This window comes from Euleptes europaea, chromosome 16, assembly GCF_029931775.1.
Source record: "Euleptes europaea isolate rEulEur1 chromosome 16, rEulEur1.hap1, whole genome shotgun sequence".
Taxonomy (NCBI): domain Eukaryota; kingdom Metazoa; phylum Chordata; class Lepidosauria; order Squamata; family Sphaerodactylidae; genus Euleptes; species Euleptes europaea.
In genome coordinates, this window is record NC_079327.1 from 1,050,547 (window position 1) to 1,065,893 (window position 15,347).

Sequence of the window (15,347 nt, forward strand, 5' to 3'; positions counted from 1 at the left end):
CGGCGCCTGCGCACTGCGCGCCTGCCCGGCCTCCCTCTCTCTCTCTCCTCTCCCTCCCCTCGTCCACCCGCTCAGATGGGCGGATGCGGGAGGGTCTGTTTCCGGTGGCGCGTGCGCACTGAGGCGCCCTCGTGAGGGCCTTTCCGGTGACGTCGCGCGACCGGGCGGAAGCGTGCCTTGTGTTCTCTGGAGGGGAGGCTGCGAGGAGCCACGCGGGGGAGAGATGGACGCGTCCGCCTGGCGCCTCCCGCACCCGCCGCCGCCTTTCCCCGGCTGGGCCGCCTACGGCCTCTGGGCGCCGCCTCCACCCCCTCCCCCAGGTACGTGGGCTCCTGCTGCGGCGCCGCTGGCGGGGAGGGGGGAGGCCGCCGCGTCTGGCGCCCCGGGTGCTGAGCAAGGGCCGGTCCTGCGCCCCCCCCCCTTTTTGCTGGCCCGGCAGAGCGGTGGCCGCCCCCCCCAACGTTGCACGTGCGGAGGAGCTCCGGTCTCCTCGGGAGGGAGGGCGCGTAAAGGGTATAAAACGCCCATCAGAAACAGTTAAAAAGAAAATTCACAGTGGGTAGCCGTATTAGTTTGTCTGCAGTAGTAGAAAAGAGCAGGAGCACCTTAAAGACTAACAAAAATTTTTCTGGCAGGGTATACTACTACTGCAGGGTATACTATACTACTACTGCAGACAGACTAACACGGCTACCCACTGTGAACTAGCAGTAGAAAAGAGCAGGAGTCCAGTAGCACCTTAGACTAACAAAATTTCTGGCAGGGTATGAGCTACCTGAAGAAGTGAGCTGTGGCTCACGAAAGCTCACACCCTACCAGAAAATATTTTTGTTAGTCTTTAAGGTGCTACTGGACTCCGGCTCTTTTCTATATCAGGACAAAGGCACATGGTGAGCCACTGAGGGTGAGAACCAACAGGCCTCTCCCTTTCCTCTGTGCCAAGAGGAGCCATTCGCTGGCACGGGAGAAACCCAAGCTCTCTCCCTGGGCCTACCCTGGCACCCTTCCTTCATGGGAAAGTAATTCACAGTGGGTAGCCGTGTTAGGCTGTCTGCAGTAGTAGAAAAGGGCAGGAGTCCAGTAGCACCTTAAAGACTAACAAAAATATTTTCTGGTAGGGTAGGAGCTTTCGTGAGCCACAGGCTGACGAAAGCTCATACCCTACCAGAAAATATTTTTGTTAGTCTTTAAGGTGCTACTGGGCTCCTGCCCTTTTCTACTAGTTAAAACGAAACACATCAGCAGGAAGAAAGGTGATTAACCCGGACTCTGCGGGAGGGACCTCAGCGTACTTCGGCTGGGGCAAAACTGTATAGAAGTAAAGAAAAGAGCCAGAGCCCAGCAGCGCCTGAAAGGCTAACGACATTTCTGGCGGAGACTGGCCCGGAAAGCCAGGGGCGGCCAGCCTCAGAAAAGGCCAAGCAGCCGTGCTTTATAGGGTTTGTCCTTCGCCAGGTGGAAGGGATGGTGGGAGTCACCCACCTACACGACGGGGACGGACGAGGGTTAAGAACATCAGAAAGGCCCTGGTGGGTCATAGAATCATAGAGTCGGAAGGGACCACCAGAGTCATCTAGTCCAACTCCCTGGACCATGCAGGAATTTCACAACTACCTCCCCCCCACACAGACCAAGGTCCATCAAGTCCAGCGGTCTGTCCCCACAGTGGCCTGCCAGGGATGCCCTGCGGACAGTGAGCCTGAGATGCCCCCGGTGACCCCCGTGGCCGAGAGTTACATTCTGTGGCAGCCTGTGACCCGGGTGTTGTCTCTGGCGCAGCGTGCAACGCACAGGAGTCAGGGGGCATGCTACAATTAAGCTGCCCTTCTGCACAGATCACAATGGGCAGCCGTGTTAGTCTGCCTGTAGCAGCAGAAAAGGTCAAGGTCCCCTGTGCAAGCACCAGGTCATTCCTGACCCGTGGGGTGACGTCACATCCTGATGTTTCCTAGGCAGACTAGGTTTACGGGTGGCTTGCCAGGGCCTTCCCCAGTCATCTTCCCTTTGTAGCAGTCTGTAGTAGTAGAAAAGGGCAAAGGTCCAGCAGCATCTGAAAGGCTAGCAAAATTTCTGGCAGGGGATGGAGCTTTCGTTAGCCACAGCTCACTTCCTCAGGTCAAGAGTGCAAAGGAGACCAAGCCCTATGAGGAAAGGCTGAGGGGCATGTTCAGTCTGGAGAAGAGGAGGTTGAGTGGGGGGTGGACAGGATTGCTCTCTCTAAGTATTTGAAGGGCTGTCACTTAGAGGAGAGCAGGGAGCTGTTCCTGTGGGCAGCAGAGGACTGGACTCGTAATAATGGGTTTTAAATTGCAGGCGGAGAGGTACCAGCTGGATATTAGGGAAACATTTTTTACAGTAAGAGTAGTTCGACAGTGCATTCAACTCCCTAGGGAGGTGGCGAGCTCCCCCTCAAGTTTCCTCCCTCAAGATTCAAGTTTTTAAGCAGAGGCTGGACAAACACTTGTCAGGGATGCTAGGCTGATCCTGCCTTGAGCAGGGGGTTGGACAAGGTGGACTGTTTGGCCCCTTCCAACTCTATGATTCTATGCAGTTGGAATGTGAGTCCATCTGACCTCAAGTAGAGAAGAATAGATGGACTCACATTCTAGCTGTATCTGAAGAAGTGAGCTGTGGCTCACGGAAGCTCCATCCCCTGCCAGAAATTTTGTTAGCCTTTCAGATGCCGCTGGACTCTGGCTCTTTTTTACTTCTGTACAGTTTTACCCCAGTCGAAGTACATTGAGATCCCTCTTGCAAAGTCCGTTCTTCCTGTTGATGTGTTTCATTTTAACTGTTTCTGGTGGTGTTTTATACCAGTCTATCTTAAAAGTTATGTTCAGGCTTTGACCATTTACTGCCCCGAGGACCCTAGTAATTAAAGCCAAGCCCTGTTGCCTGGAGACATCAGTTGTTCTCTTTTCAATATCCGATTTAGTAATTTATTGAAATGGGGTTCTCTGATTTTTAAAAGCTGGGTTCCCAGCCCAGCATAATGACAGAGGACACAAAAACAGACCACCAAGAACTTAAAATAACAGTTTCCAGAGAAAAATAGCATTACCTTAAAATCCTGCTCTGGTAATGTTGCTTATTAGGTGCTAGGCCCTATTGATTGCGCTGGCTTACACTGTGCGATCTACCCTGAGTCTCAGGGAGAGGGGGCAGGCGGCAAATGAAGCAAATAAAACCATTAATGGCACCCTTGCCGCCTCAGCAGGGCCGTTTGCTATTGCAGTCACAAACTGGGGATTAGAACATTCTTGTCTTTCACAAAAGTGCTGCTTTTTTTTTTTTTTTGCTTGATTCCCCTTCCCCCACCAAGTTAATAACTGTTTTTATTTTTAAAGGGGGAAATTGCCATTTTGGTGAAGACTGGCAAGCAGAACAAACTGGGCAGCCACGTTTCAGAGCTTATCAACAAAACTACAAGCAGAAGGTACTGAGCATTATTACGTAGTGTGTGGTATTAACTTTTATTCATGCTGAGTAATAAACACTTTGCCAGTGTTGCAACTTCTTATGCTTTGAAAAGGATGGCTGCACATTTGAATTAACAGTGTTGAGCCTGGGCTGAGATTCACGTATACGTCTCCTATTTAAAATCAGGGGTTTTTCTCTTTCCTGACATCCTCTCTTTCCAATGTAAGCTGTCGTTTGCACATCGCTGGTCAATTCCTAAATACCTTTCCTTGCGCTATAAATCAGGACTTGAAAGGAAGGACCTACTTCTTCCCCATTTTCTTCCTTATTTTCCACCCTCAGAATTGTACATTAGAAACTCACTTGAGAAGGATACGTCTGATAAATTATTTGCACACTTGCTTAATCCAGTATATATAAAATTGTGTATTCCAGTGCTAGGTTATCGGTGCTGTTGAGAGGACATGGGCTAGAGTTAAGCCAGCAGAACTGGATTGATGCAGGCGGTATAGCCTTATTGGTTGAGAATCATTCTTTAGAGCAGAATGGTGAGAAAACGGTGCTTGTTATGGGTGTACCAGGAAGAAATTCTTTACATGATTGCAAGTATTTAGGAATGCTGCACCTATTGAGTTTAGAATCGTAGAATTGGAAGGGACCACCAGGGTCATCTAGTCCAACCCCCTGCACAATGCAGGAAATTCACAACTACCTTCCCCCCACAACCCCAGTGACCCCTACTCCACACCCAGAAGATGGCCAAAAAGAAACAAAACCCAGGTTTCATCTGGCCTGGAGGAAAATTGCTTCCTGACCCTAAAGTGACAATCGGCACTACCCTGGGCATGCAAGAAAGGGTCCCGAGAGCCAAACACTGACGCACACCTTCCTGCCCTCCCTCTCATGATCTGCCTACGGTCATAGAATCGGCATTGCTGACAGATGGCCATCTAGCCTCTGCTTCAAAACCTCCAGGGAAGGAGAGCTCACCACCTCCCGAGGAAGCCTGTTCCACTGAGGAACCGCTCTAACTGTTAGAAAGTTCTTCCTAATTTCTAGACAGAAACTCTTTTGATTTAATTTCACCCTGTTGGTTCTGGTCTGAGCTTCTGGGGTAACAGACAACAACTCAGCACCATCCTCTATATGACAGCTGTTCAATATGGTTATCGTATTTCTGCCTGGGCACATCTCCTGAGCCCCACATTTACCTGTAAGACCAAGGCAAAGCGTTGAATCCTTATCTGTTGCAAGCATAATATAAACACAGGCCCTACTACAAAAGTCTGCTGTGGTTTGTTATTGCGCTTTTGTCCTGTTTTCAACAATAAAAAATTCCTTGTTAATTAAGAAGGGGGATTAGTTCCTTGGGAAATGCTTCTTAGGATGAAACTTCTAGAACTAGACCAGTAATACTTGTGCTCAGAGTATTTGAGATCAATGGTCGTGATCCTAGCTAATGTCCACCTTGTGTGTTTGCAGAACAAGAAGAGGAAAGAACCAGTTTTTACTCATTATTGTGACACGTGTGATCGTGGCTTTAAAAACGAGGCGAAGTATGAGGAGCATCTCTCTCAGCACAGACAGGTGGGGTTCTTACTCAGCCGCTCAGTTGTGACTGCTAAAGGGGCATCTGATTTGATCCATGTTTCATTGTGGTAGACAGTAACCGTGGCTTTTGTGAATGGTAAGAACATAGAAATAAGAGGGACCGGGGTTGGGGGTGGGGAATGAAACCACACATACAAACAACAATCTAAAGAAAAATTGTGGTATGAATTCACTGGGTTGATGATGCAGGTTGAAGAACTGACTCTAAAATTCTTACACGTTTCTTTTTTTAAAAGTAGAAGGGATACTGTAATCTCCAATAGGGAACTGACATGAAAATGTGAGTGGTGGGGTGCCCCAGTGAACTCCGGGGGCGAGAATTAAATTCTGCTGTAATGGTTGTGTGGACAATTACATTTGTGGTGCATCATGCAGAGTTTTTGCAGCGTGCTAAAATTAGTGTGTCAATAGTTTTAAGTGCTGGAGTAGTTTTCAGCAATTCCTCAGATGATGGCAAATGTTGACTGCCCACCTGGCATAATGGCTGGCACTTCATCTATAGGGGAATTCATTTCATCTATAGGGGACTTGCAGTGTTGGCCTTTCTAGGGCTGTTTGGTACATCAGGATGCCGTTGCTGTCAAAGGTCTTCTAACTACTGACCAAGGGTGCAAATTACACATTTTACCCATAGGTAGAGCTGTAATTTATAACGCTAGGTAGTTTAGAGATTGTGGCTTTTGACCGCAGTTGTGAACACATGGACACATGAAGCTGCCTTATACTGAACCAGACCCTTGGTCCATCAAGGTCAGAATTGTCTACTCAGACCGGCAGCAGCTCTCCAGGGTCTCAGGCAGAGGTCTTTCACATCACCTACTTGCCTCGTCCCTTTAACTGGAGATGCCGGGGATTGAACCTGGGACCTTCTGCATGCAAAGCAGAGGCTCTACCTCTGAGCCACGGCCTGTTGGACTGACTAACTAGCTCTTAGTTAGGCATGTAAATCTAATACAGCTTCCAAACGTGGTCTTTTTGTTGTTCCAGTGTACAGAAGACGGGTGTAGTTTTAGTGCACATGAAAAATTGGTTCACATCCATTGGAAGAATGTAAGTACCTTCCCCTCTTTAGCTTAGAGCCCAATCCCTTTTGAACTGCAATTTTGCCTTGTTTCAGTCATGCTATTTTGATGTTTTGGTGTTTATTGTCAGGGCACAGAGCATATAAAACAGCCTTGCAAAGTCCACTAATGATAGTAACCCTTACTTATTTCTGTAACTTGCGCTGTGACAATCTGCCTTGTTTCAGCTGCCAAGTGAGCGGTTTCAACGTGTGACCTATCTGCATGATTCTGTAAACAGGAAGATCACGAGAGGGAGGGCAGGAAGGTTTGCATCTGTGTTTGGCTCTCGTGGCCCTTTCTTGCATGCCCAGGGTAGTGCCAATCGCCACTTTGGGATTAGGAGGCAATTTTCCTCCAGGTCAGATTGGCCAGGGGTCCTGGAGGGGCTTTTTTTGGCCATCTTCTGGGCATGGAGTAGGGAGTCGGGGCAGGGGGAGTAGTTGAGAATTTCCTGCATTGTACAACGGATTGGACTAGATGACCCTGGTGGTCCCTTCCAACTGTAGGATTCTACATTTTTTGACTTATTTTCAGCCTGTGTCTTTAACTGACCTCAATGTCCTCTCCACCCCCCTCCACCAGCCCTCCAATATTGACCAAACAACACAATTCCCTGGTTGGCCACTGTGTGAACAGACTGCTGGACTTGGTGGACCTTGGTCTGGTCCAGCAGGGCCTTTCTTATGTTCTCTTATTTTCCTCCATGGCCGTTCCCGTGAGCAGTCCTCCTTCTCTGCGCTCATGCAATTCTGCCCCGTCTTCCTTCTCTCCCGTTCCCAAGCACTCTTCCGTCCAAGAACCGCCTAGCCTCAAACTTGCTCAGCTTCAGCAAGTTGCTTCACTCCAGGGTCTCAGTCTGTAAATTTTGTTGGAGGAGGGGGGAATATTGACAGTAATTTACATTACTGTTTCCGTCTAGTCTTTGGGCAGAGGTTAGTTTTATCTGTACTTTACCTGCACTTGTATTTCATTCTTTTTAAAGAGTTTCTCCCCTTCTCCGTAGATACATTCTCCCGGAGCCAAACGAATCAAGTTAGATACTCTTGAGGAAATTGCTAAATGGAGGGAAGAGAGAAGAAAGTGAGTAGAAGTTGGAACATCTCTGAGGCCAAGAAGGGAAAGTCCTCTGTTGCTCTGGCCACTTCTGGTAACCCATGGCCATTCAGCAGGAAGGGCTTCTTTAGCCCCAGCCAGGACGATTCTTTGTCCTCCGTGGCATCAGAACATCCACTGCCTCTAGTCAGGGCTGTCAAACCCCACCCCCACCCCCTGTGCATGATGTTCCCCCTGCCCCCGGGCTGAACTTTGCTACAAAAGCTGGCTTGCCGCACAGTCAGTGTGGTGTAGGAGTTATGAGCGGCGGGGACTAACCTTGAGAATCTGGTTCAATTTCCCCACTCTTCCACATAAAGCCAGCTGGGAGACCTTGGGCTAGTCACAGTTCTCTCAGAACTCTCTCAGCCTCACCTGCCTCACAGGGTGTCTGTTGTGGGTAGGGGAAGGGTAGAAGACTGTAAGCTGCTTTGAGACTCCTTAAAGGTAGAGAAAAAGTGGGGTGTACAAACCAATTCTTCACGTTGCCACTGATGAGTTACGAAGGTGGGTAAGGAAAGCTTCAGAGCCTCGTAGAGAGCTTCATAATAAAGCTTCTCCATGTGGATGTTGTTTCTAGAAACTTCCCTACGCTGGCAAACATTGAAAAAAAGAAAGTGCTGCAAATGGAAAAGGAGCAGAGAGGAGAGGTGCTCAGTACGGTGCAATTTGGGTAAGCCTGGGGGGTGGATCTGGCTACTCATTGGGGCAGGTGGGGGCTGTGGGACTATGACTCGCACCATCGCGGGGAGGGGGGCGCAAGCTGGTCTCCTTCCGTCTCGAATGGTCTGTGTGCTCTTTCTTCCATGGCGGTCTCATGGCACTGAGGGGGTTTCTAGGGGGTTTCCGCCCAGGTGCTGGTCTCTCCGTGGTCTGTTTTGCTTCAAGTCCAAGTTGTGCATCTTTAACCCCCACTCCAGGCTACAACATTGGCATGGCGATCAAGCGCCTGCAGACTTGCCAGGTACAGTGTTGGCCTTCATCCTGTGCAGTGCTGGTTACATCTCCAGCAGACCTGCCAGAACAGGCTATGGCTGTATTTAGATGTCACACCAAGCCGTGGTTGGCTCACAGTGGGCTCAGATATCATTTCTGACCGCTCTCTGACCACCGCCCGGCACTTAATATTCATGGACGGTTGGATTTGCTTCAGGACCTTCCAAACCATCATTTTATTTTCATCCTTTATCCCCTCTCCCCCCCCCCCCTCCGACATGTGCTAAGAAATCAGTCAACAATTTTATCATGGTCGTGGACCGGCAGAATAAAACATACAATAGTAGAGTGGTTATAAGAATATATATACACAGTCTTCCATTAAGAGATATTTTTTTTGAAAAGCAAGTATATGTCATTAAATCAATGCTTGTATCTGACAACGTGGGCGTTGGCTTTTTAAAACTCATACCCCCACCCCCACCCAGATCATAAGAGGAAGGCAGATCATGAGAGGGAGGGCAGGAAGGGTTGTGCCAGTGTTTTGCTCTCATGGCCCTTTCTTACATGCCCAGGAAAACGCCGATCGCCATTTTGGGGTCAGGAAGCAATTTTCCTCCAGGCCACATTAGCCCAGGGATTCTGGAGGGTTTTTTCCCCCATCTTCTGGACGTGGAGTAGGGGTCACTGGGTGTGTGTGGGGGAGGTACTTGTGAATTTCCTGCATTGTGGGGTGGATAATCCTGCCACTCGGGAAGGGACAGAGTTGAGGCGGTCTTCCGTGCCAGCTGTGTTCCAAAACATGTTCTGTGGTGGGTGGGGAGAGGGGCATCGGACACTCACTTGCCACGTCTGTAGACTTGGTTGCCTCTATTGCTTGTTGTGGGGTGTTTCTGGACGGCCTGTGACAACACGGGGCCTCAAAAGGCAGCCTCCGACTTCTCAGGATGTACTTTTTGATAATGTGAATATGCTAATGTTGTAAATACCGTTGACAGTTTTCGGCTGTGTGACAGCTTTAAATGCACCATTGGTGTAACTTAATGCTGAATGGAAGGTGGGCTTGACTGGGTGGTTATTTTGATGAGTGTCGCATTGCGTGATGCTCCGGACAGAATTTGGGCGTATCCGATGTGAGCGGAGCTGGTATAGCAGGCTGGAAATGGCGTGGCACAGATGTTCATCCTTCTTCCCTCAGCAAGATGAAGGGGATGTGGAAGCCCTTCCAAGGCGAGAATTCGCGGCAGCGCGGAAGAGGAGGACACTGGAGGGGTGGCTTCCAGACCACGTCTCTTCCCCTGAATGCCGCCGGTCTGAAAGGCCGTGGAAATGATGCGGGAGCTGAAAGAGCTGAGCCTTCTGGAAAAGCCCAGGCCTCTGTGAGAGATGTGGACCCCCTCAGCCTTTTGGCCACCAATGATCCTGGTAAGGCCGTATCGCAAAATGATGCTTTGCTTAACTGAAGGCAGAGGCCCCTCCCCCTCCAGCCTGCCAGAAGAAGAAGAGTTGGTTTTTATATGCCAGCTTTCTCTACCACATAAGGAAGAATCAAACCGGCTTACAATCACCTTCCCTTCCCCTCCCCACAACAGACACCCTATGAGGTAGGTGGGGCTGAGAGAGCTCTAAGAGACTGACTTGCCCAAGGTCACCCAGCTGGCTTCATGCGTAGGAGTGGGGAAACCTACCTTGTTCTCCAGATTAGAGTCTGCTGCTCGTGTGGAGGAGTGGGGAATCAACTCGGTTCTCCAGATCAGAGTCCGCCGCTCCAAACCACCGCTCTTAACCATGCTGAAGGAGGAGATTGGCTCTGAGAGCTGCAGTCAGCTGGATGCTTAGCCAACCCCGCTGTCTAGGAGTGCGGGGCAGGTGGGGTCTTCCCACCCACAAGTGTCCTAGAGCTGCCAGGATGGAAACCTGTGGGGAACTCGGCCTCTCCTCCCGTGGGCTCCAACAGTGAGCCAGCCGGAGGTCTTGGCGCGGGGTCCCCGGACAAGGAATTGCTTCTCGGGGGCTCCAGAGTCACACTTGCTCATTTGTAGATGCTCCAGCAGAGCTTTCCCCTGAGGGTCACAACACACTGGCTCGTCGCTGTTTTTTAACCTTTGCAACAACACATTCAGTGTCTGGGAAAAGGGGCCCCCGCGTGCCTCTAAAAAAGCAAATAAAAGAGGCCGTGAGACCGGCTTCCTGTCGAAAAAGGAATGGGTTTTTAGATTGGGAACTCTGTCGAAGGGTAGTGATTGACATCACAATGAGATGCTAATCCCAGAACAAATATCAAGGTGAGTTTTCCCCCCATGGTTAGGACATTCCTGATGAATATGCCAAAGCCACGACTTCTCAGCTTATCAGGGGCTCCCGGCACATCTGTATCAAATGCTTCTTTTTGAGAACAGTGTGCTCAGCGGCGTGTGCTCTGCTGCATGCTGATCACTATGAATCACCTCTAGCTCCCTCCCCACCTTCATCATCAGTTTTCTTGAGGGTCAGAAGGGGCCCCCCGGGGGGAGCAAGGGGCACGAGGAAGACCGGCTTGTGATCCGTGGGCTTTGCTTGCACATCTGGCTCCCTGGTGACCCCAGGGATTTTGTCTCCCTTCAGATTCGGACAAAGAGGCGGGAGCTGCGGAGGACGCCGCAGCGGGCGTGACTGTCGTTCCCAGGCAGATCACCTCCGCTCTGAGCTCCCTGGTGGCCAGTTATGGCAGCATGTCAGAGAGCGAGGAAGATGGTGAGTTGGGCTGTAACTGCTGGTCCCCCTTGCCGGGCACACATCATGGTCAGCACCTTTCTGGATAAACTCATGTGGGCTAGGATCCTGGTCAGTACCAGTAGTTTCCCAGGTCCTCCTTGGTGGTGACCATCATAGAATCATAGAGTTGGAAGGGACCACCAGGCTCATCTAGTCCAACCCCCTGCACAATGCAGGAAATTCACAACTACCTCCCACCCCTAATGACCCCCTACTCCATGCCCAGAAGATGGCCAAGATGCCCTCCCTCTCATAGTCTGCCTACGGTCATAGAATCAGCATTGCTGACAGATGGCCATCTAGCCTCTGCTTAAAAACCTCCAAAGGAGGAGAGCCCACCACCTCCTGAGGAAGCCTTTTCCACTGAGGAACCGCTTTAACTGTTAGAAAATTCTTCCTAATGTCTAGAGTAGACGGAAACTCTTGTGATTTAATTTCAACCCGTTGGTTCTGGTCTGACCTTCTGGGGCAACAGAAAACAACTCGGCACCCTCCTCGCTATGACAGCCCTTCGAGTACTTGAAGATGATTATCATATCCCATCTCAGTCTTCTCCTCTTCAGGCTAAACATGCCCAGCTCCTTCAACCTTTCCTCATAGGACTTGGTCTCCAGACCCCTCACCACCTTTGTTGCCCTCCTCTGGACACATGTCCCAGCTTGTCTACATCCTTTTAAAAAAAAGGATGTAGACAAGAACTAGCAAAATGAGAAAAGCTAAATTATTGCTGGGGGTTGGTGATGGTTTTCCACTGTCACAGAAGGATAGAATCATAAAGTTGGAAGGGACCACCAGGGTCATCTAGTCCAACCCCCTGCACAATGCAGGAATTTCACAACTACCTCCCCCCCACACCCCCAGTGACCCCTACTCCATGCCCAGAAGATGGCCAAAAAAACAACAAAAAACCCTGGCCTGGAAGAAAATCCAAGTTATAATTTGCTTACCTTACACAAATCTGAACTTAAATGCTAGTTGTAACAGCTACAGGCTGTCCTTTAGTTAGGCCCAGGCGCCCCACCCCTCACCCCTGGTGGTCACAGTTATCATGCTTAAAGTGAAAATTAATTTGATAAATGCTTTCAGCCCTGGTTATTTTACCAATTGCTTTTTTTTTAAAAAAAATAGAAGAGCCCATCAAGACGTCAGCAAACATACTTGCTGAAAATCAGGCCGTTCTCAGAAGTGTGCCTCAGCCTTCCAACATCCCCCCTGCCTGCAAAGACACAGACCATAAAGAAGCTGCTCACAGTGGAGCTGAGAGGTTGGGGAAATCGAGTCCATGCGCCGAACGCTCTAGAGGTCCAAGCCGACAGAGGAAGGGGCCTTGGAAGTTGCCAAAACGTCGCCCAACACTGCTGGAGATGGTAAACCGCCATTCCTGACTTTCGGACTTGGTTATAAATTGTATGCAACCGTTTTAACTTGATGCACATGTGGTCCCCGGGTCTTTTACTCATGGTTATGGGTTGATGTCCCCCCCACACCCAAAGGACACATGAAGCTGCCTTCTACTGAATCAGACCCTTGGTCCATCAAAGTCAGTATTGTCTACTCAGACCAGCAGCGGCTCTCCAGGATCTCAGGCAGAGGTCTTTCCCATCACCTACTTGCCTAGTCCCTTTAACGAGATGCCAGGGACTGAACTGGGGACCTTCTGCATGCCAAGCAGATGCTCTACCACTGAGCCTCAGCCCCTTCCCCCTGAACACATGGAGCTGCCTTATATTGAATCAGACCCTTGGTCCATCAAAGTCAGTATTGTTTGCTCAGACCAGCAGTGGCTCTCCAGGTTCTCAGGCAGGGGTCTTTCACATTGCCTAGTCCCTTTAACTGGAGGTGCCAGGGATCGAACCTGGGACCTTCTGCATGCCAAGCAGGGGCTCTAACCCTGAGCCACAGCCCCTCCCCTCTGGCATAAGATAATTTTGCTGCATCATCTCTGGAAAGCAGAGTGGGCTTTCTCTGTGGCTTAAGCGTGTCCTGTGTGTTCTCTTCAGGGTTCCCTTTGCCATTGCTGGAACGTGGCCACAGTCTTTGAGGTTTGTAGGAACAGGCTTAACCAAGGCAAATACTGTGTGCCACTTGCCCATCTGTCACACTTCTACTAAAACGTGGAAGAATAACCACGCTGCAGACCTGGGCTTTAAGCCAGCCTCGCTCTTGTGAATTGATTGCGGGGGAGGGGGGGCAGCTGTTTGCCTGAAGCTCAGATAGCATCGTTGTTTCCATTGACCTTGGCTGGGTGGAAAAGCAGGCATTTGTCTTGTGTTGCAGCTGTATCTCTTCTGAGAGAACTAATCTGTCATTTCAGGCCACTAATTTTGGCAGGCTGAACATTTATTTATTTAAAACATTTATTCACCATCGTGGTGTAGTGGTTAAGAGTGGTGGATTCCGATCTGGAGAACCAGGTGTGAGTCCCCACTCCTCCACATGAGCGGCGGAGGCTAATCTGGTGAACTGGATTGGTTTCTCCATTCCTCCACATGAAACCAGCTGGGTGACCTTGGGCTAGTCGCACTGTCTCAGCCCCACCTACCTCACAGGGTGTCTGTTGTGGGGAGGGGAAGGTGGTTGTAAGCCGGTTTGATTCTTCCTTAAGTGGTGGAGAAAGTCGGCATATAAAAACCAACTCTTCTTCTTACCGAGCTCTAGGCGGCTTACAATATAAGTAAAATACAAAGAGTATGTAAAAATACATAAAACCAAAACAAAAAAAAATTGGAACCTTATTTGTGATTAGTCTTTTATTGGTTTCACGTGCGGATCTTTTTATGCACCTTTCTGACTATTGACGGGAGCATGTCATGTGCTCTTCATTTTAGCTGCTCGCCAAGGACATTCGGCACGAAAGGAACGTGATTTTGCAGTGCGTTCGCTACATCGTCCGAAATATGTTTGAGCAGCACGCGCAGATTGTTTCAGCACGAGGACTGGAGATTGGGCAGACCGTTGGAGATGCAGAAGGGCTCTTTCCAGGCAGGCGTGGTGGATCGAACACATGTTGTGGCTTTGAGCATCAGTCAGCAGAACAGAATGAATGGGTTGGACAGAACAAGGATGCGGCCCGTTGTCAGACATCACAGATTCCTTGTGCTGTTGAGGAGGAGGGTGTTGGAAACCACAGAAGTCCCCTCTGAAGGAACCTAAGTCAGCCACGTGGAGTCAGAAGGTCCGTGTCCCATTTCAGGGTTGCTGCTTAAAAGGTGATCAGATCACTTATTACAAGCACCTTTTTTGCTGTGAAAATACATCCATTTATGTGCATCTTCCAAAGGTTTTGGCTGCAGTTTTTTCAATTTTCATAGTATTTTTCTTCATTTTTTTTTACAACTCATAAATGTAAGTAGGAATCACATTAAAATTGATTTGTTGATCAAGTCCAGCAGTCTGTTCACACAGTGGGGCCAACCAGGTGCCTCTAGGAAGCCCATAAACAAGACAACTGCAGTAGTATTGTCCTGCCTGTGTTCCACAGCACCTAAGATAAGCATGCTCCTCTGAGCCTGGAGAGAATAGGTATGCATCATGACTAGTGGCCATTTTAACTAGTAGCCATGAATACCCCTTTCCTCCATGAAAATCTCCACTCACCTCTTAAAGCCTTCCAAGTTGGCAGCCATCATCACATTTTGGGGCAGGGAGAAATTTGTTGTTCTGACGTGTGTCTCAACAGTGGTGCGAAGGGGGGCTGAACCCTTTCCTGTGTTTTTATCCCCGCTTGGCTCACTTCCGATACTAAAGCCAAGGTGGGAGGTGGAAGGAAGGAAGCAGTTGAGGTGACAGAGCCCCATGAGGCCAGGATGGGGTGAGGGGGCGCTGCACCACTTCCCTGTGAACTCCTTTTCCAGTTATAGTTAGAACCCTCCAAGTCCCACGTGCCCCATAAGTTCACACCTGCCCTACTGTTCTGGGCCCAGGACCATCAAGTCCAGCATCCTGCTTCTCCCAGTGGCTGACCAGATGCTTCCAGAACGTCCCCAAGGAGGGGCTGGTGACGACCTCCTCCCCCTGGGAACTGGCACCTTGAGGTTCACTGCCTCTGGGTATGGAGGTTTCATTTAGCCCTCAAGGCTGACAGCCACTGACCTGCCCTCCATGAGTATGCCCACCCGTCTTAAACCGATCTGCAGGTGCCCAATTGGTTGGCCAAGCTCAGTACTGTCTTCTCTGACAGGTAGCAGCTCTCTGGCCAATCTTGCAGAGAAAGCTCTTTCCCTCAACCTGAGACGGTGAGAATTGAACCCGGCACCTTTTGTGTGTGCTGTTCACATGAGCCGCAGTGTGTGAAAAGGGCTTCCTGTTTTCTGTCCTGAATCTACGACCCATCAACTTCAAGTGTTTCCAAGTTCTCATGTTATTTGGTGTGTGTGTGTGAGAGAGAGAGAGAGAGAGTGAAATGTCTACTATAAATCAGGGATGATTCTTTAAGTCCTGGAACTGGGTAGTTAAAACAGATGACTGTGG

At 49.7% G+C, this 15,347-nt stretch overlaps 1 protein-coding gene across 1 annotated transcript; it reads left to right on the forward strand.

The window, feature by feature from the left end:
* Nucleotides 1–223: 223 nt before the first annotated feature.
* On the forward strand, nt 224–14,020 carry NUFIP1 (nuclear FMR1 interacting protein 1). Its single transcript, XM_056862118.1, has 10 exons — nt 224–320; nt 3,348–3,436; nt 4,903–5,007; nt 6,019–6,081; nt 7,099–7,175; nt 7,768–7,860; nt 9,322–9,548; nt 10,728–10,856; nt 12,006–12,244; nt 13,706–14,020. The coding sequence occupies exons 1-10, from the start codon at nt 224–226 to the stop codon at nt 14,018–14,020; spliced, it is 1,434 nt and encodes a 477-aa protein (XP_056718096.1).
* Nucleotides 14,021–15,347: the final 1,327 nt, after the last annotated feature.

Coding starts and splice junctions, on each gene's coding strand:
- NUFIP1 (XM_056862118.1), top strand. CDS start 224: ATGGACGCGTCCGCCTGGCGCCTCCCGCACCCGCCGCCGCCTTTCCCC. Junction 3,437..4,902: donor AACAAAACTACAAGCAGAAG/GTACTGAGCATT, acceptor GTGTGTTTGCAG/AACAAGAAGAGGAAAGAACC. Junction 6,082..7,098: donor TTCACATCCATTGGAAGAAT/GTAAGTACCTTC, acceptor CCTTCTCCGTAG/ATACATTCTCCCGGAGCCAA.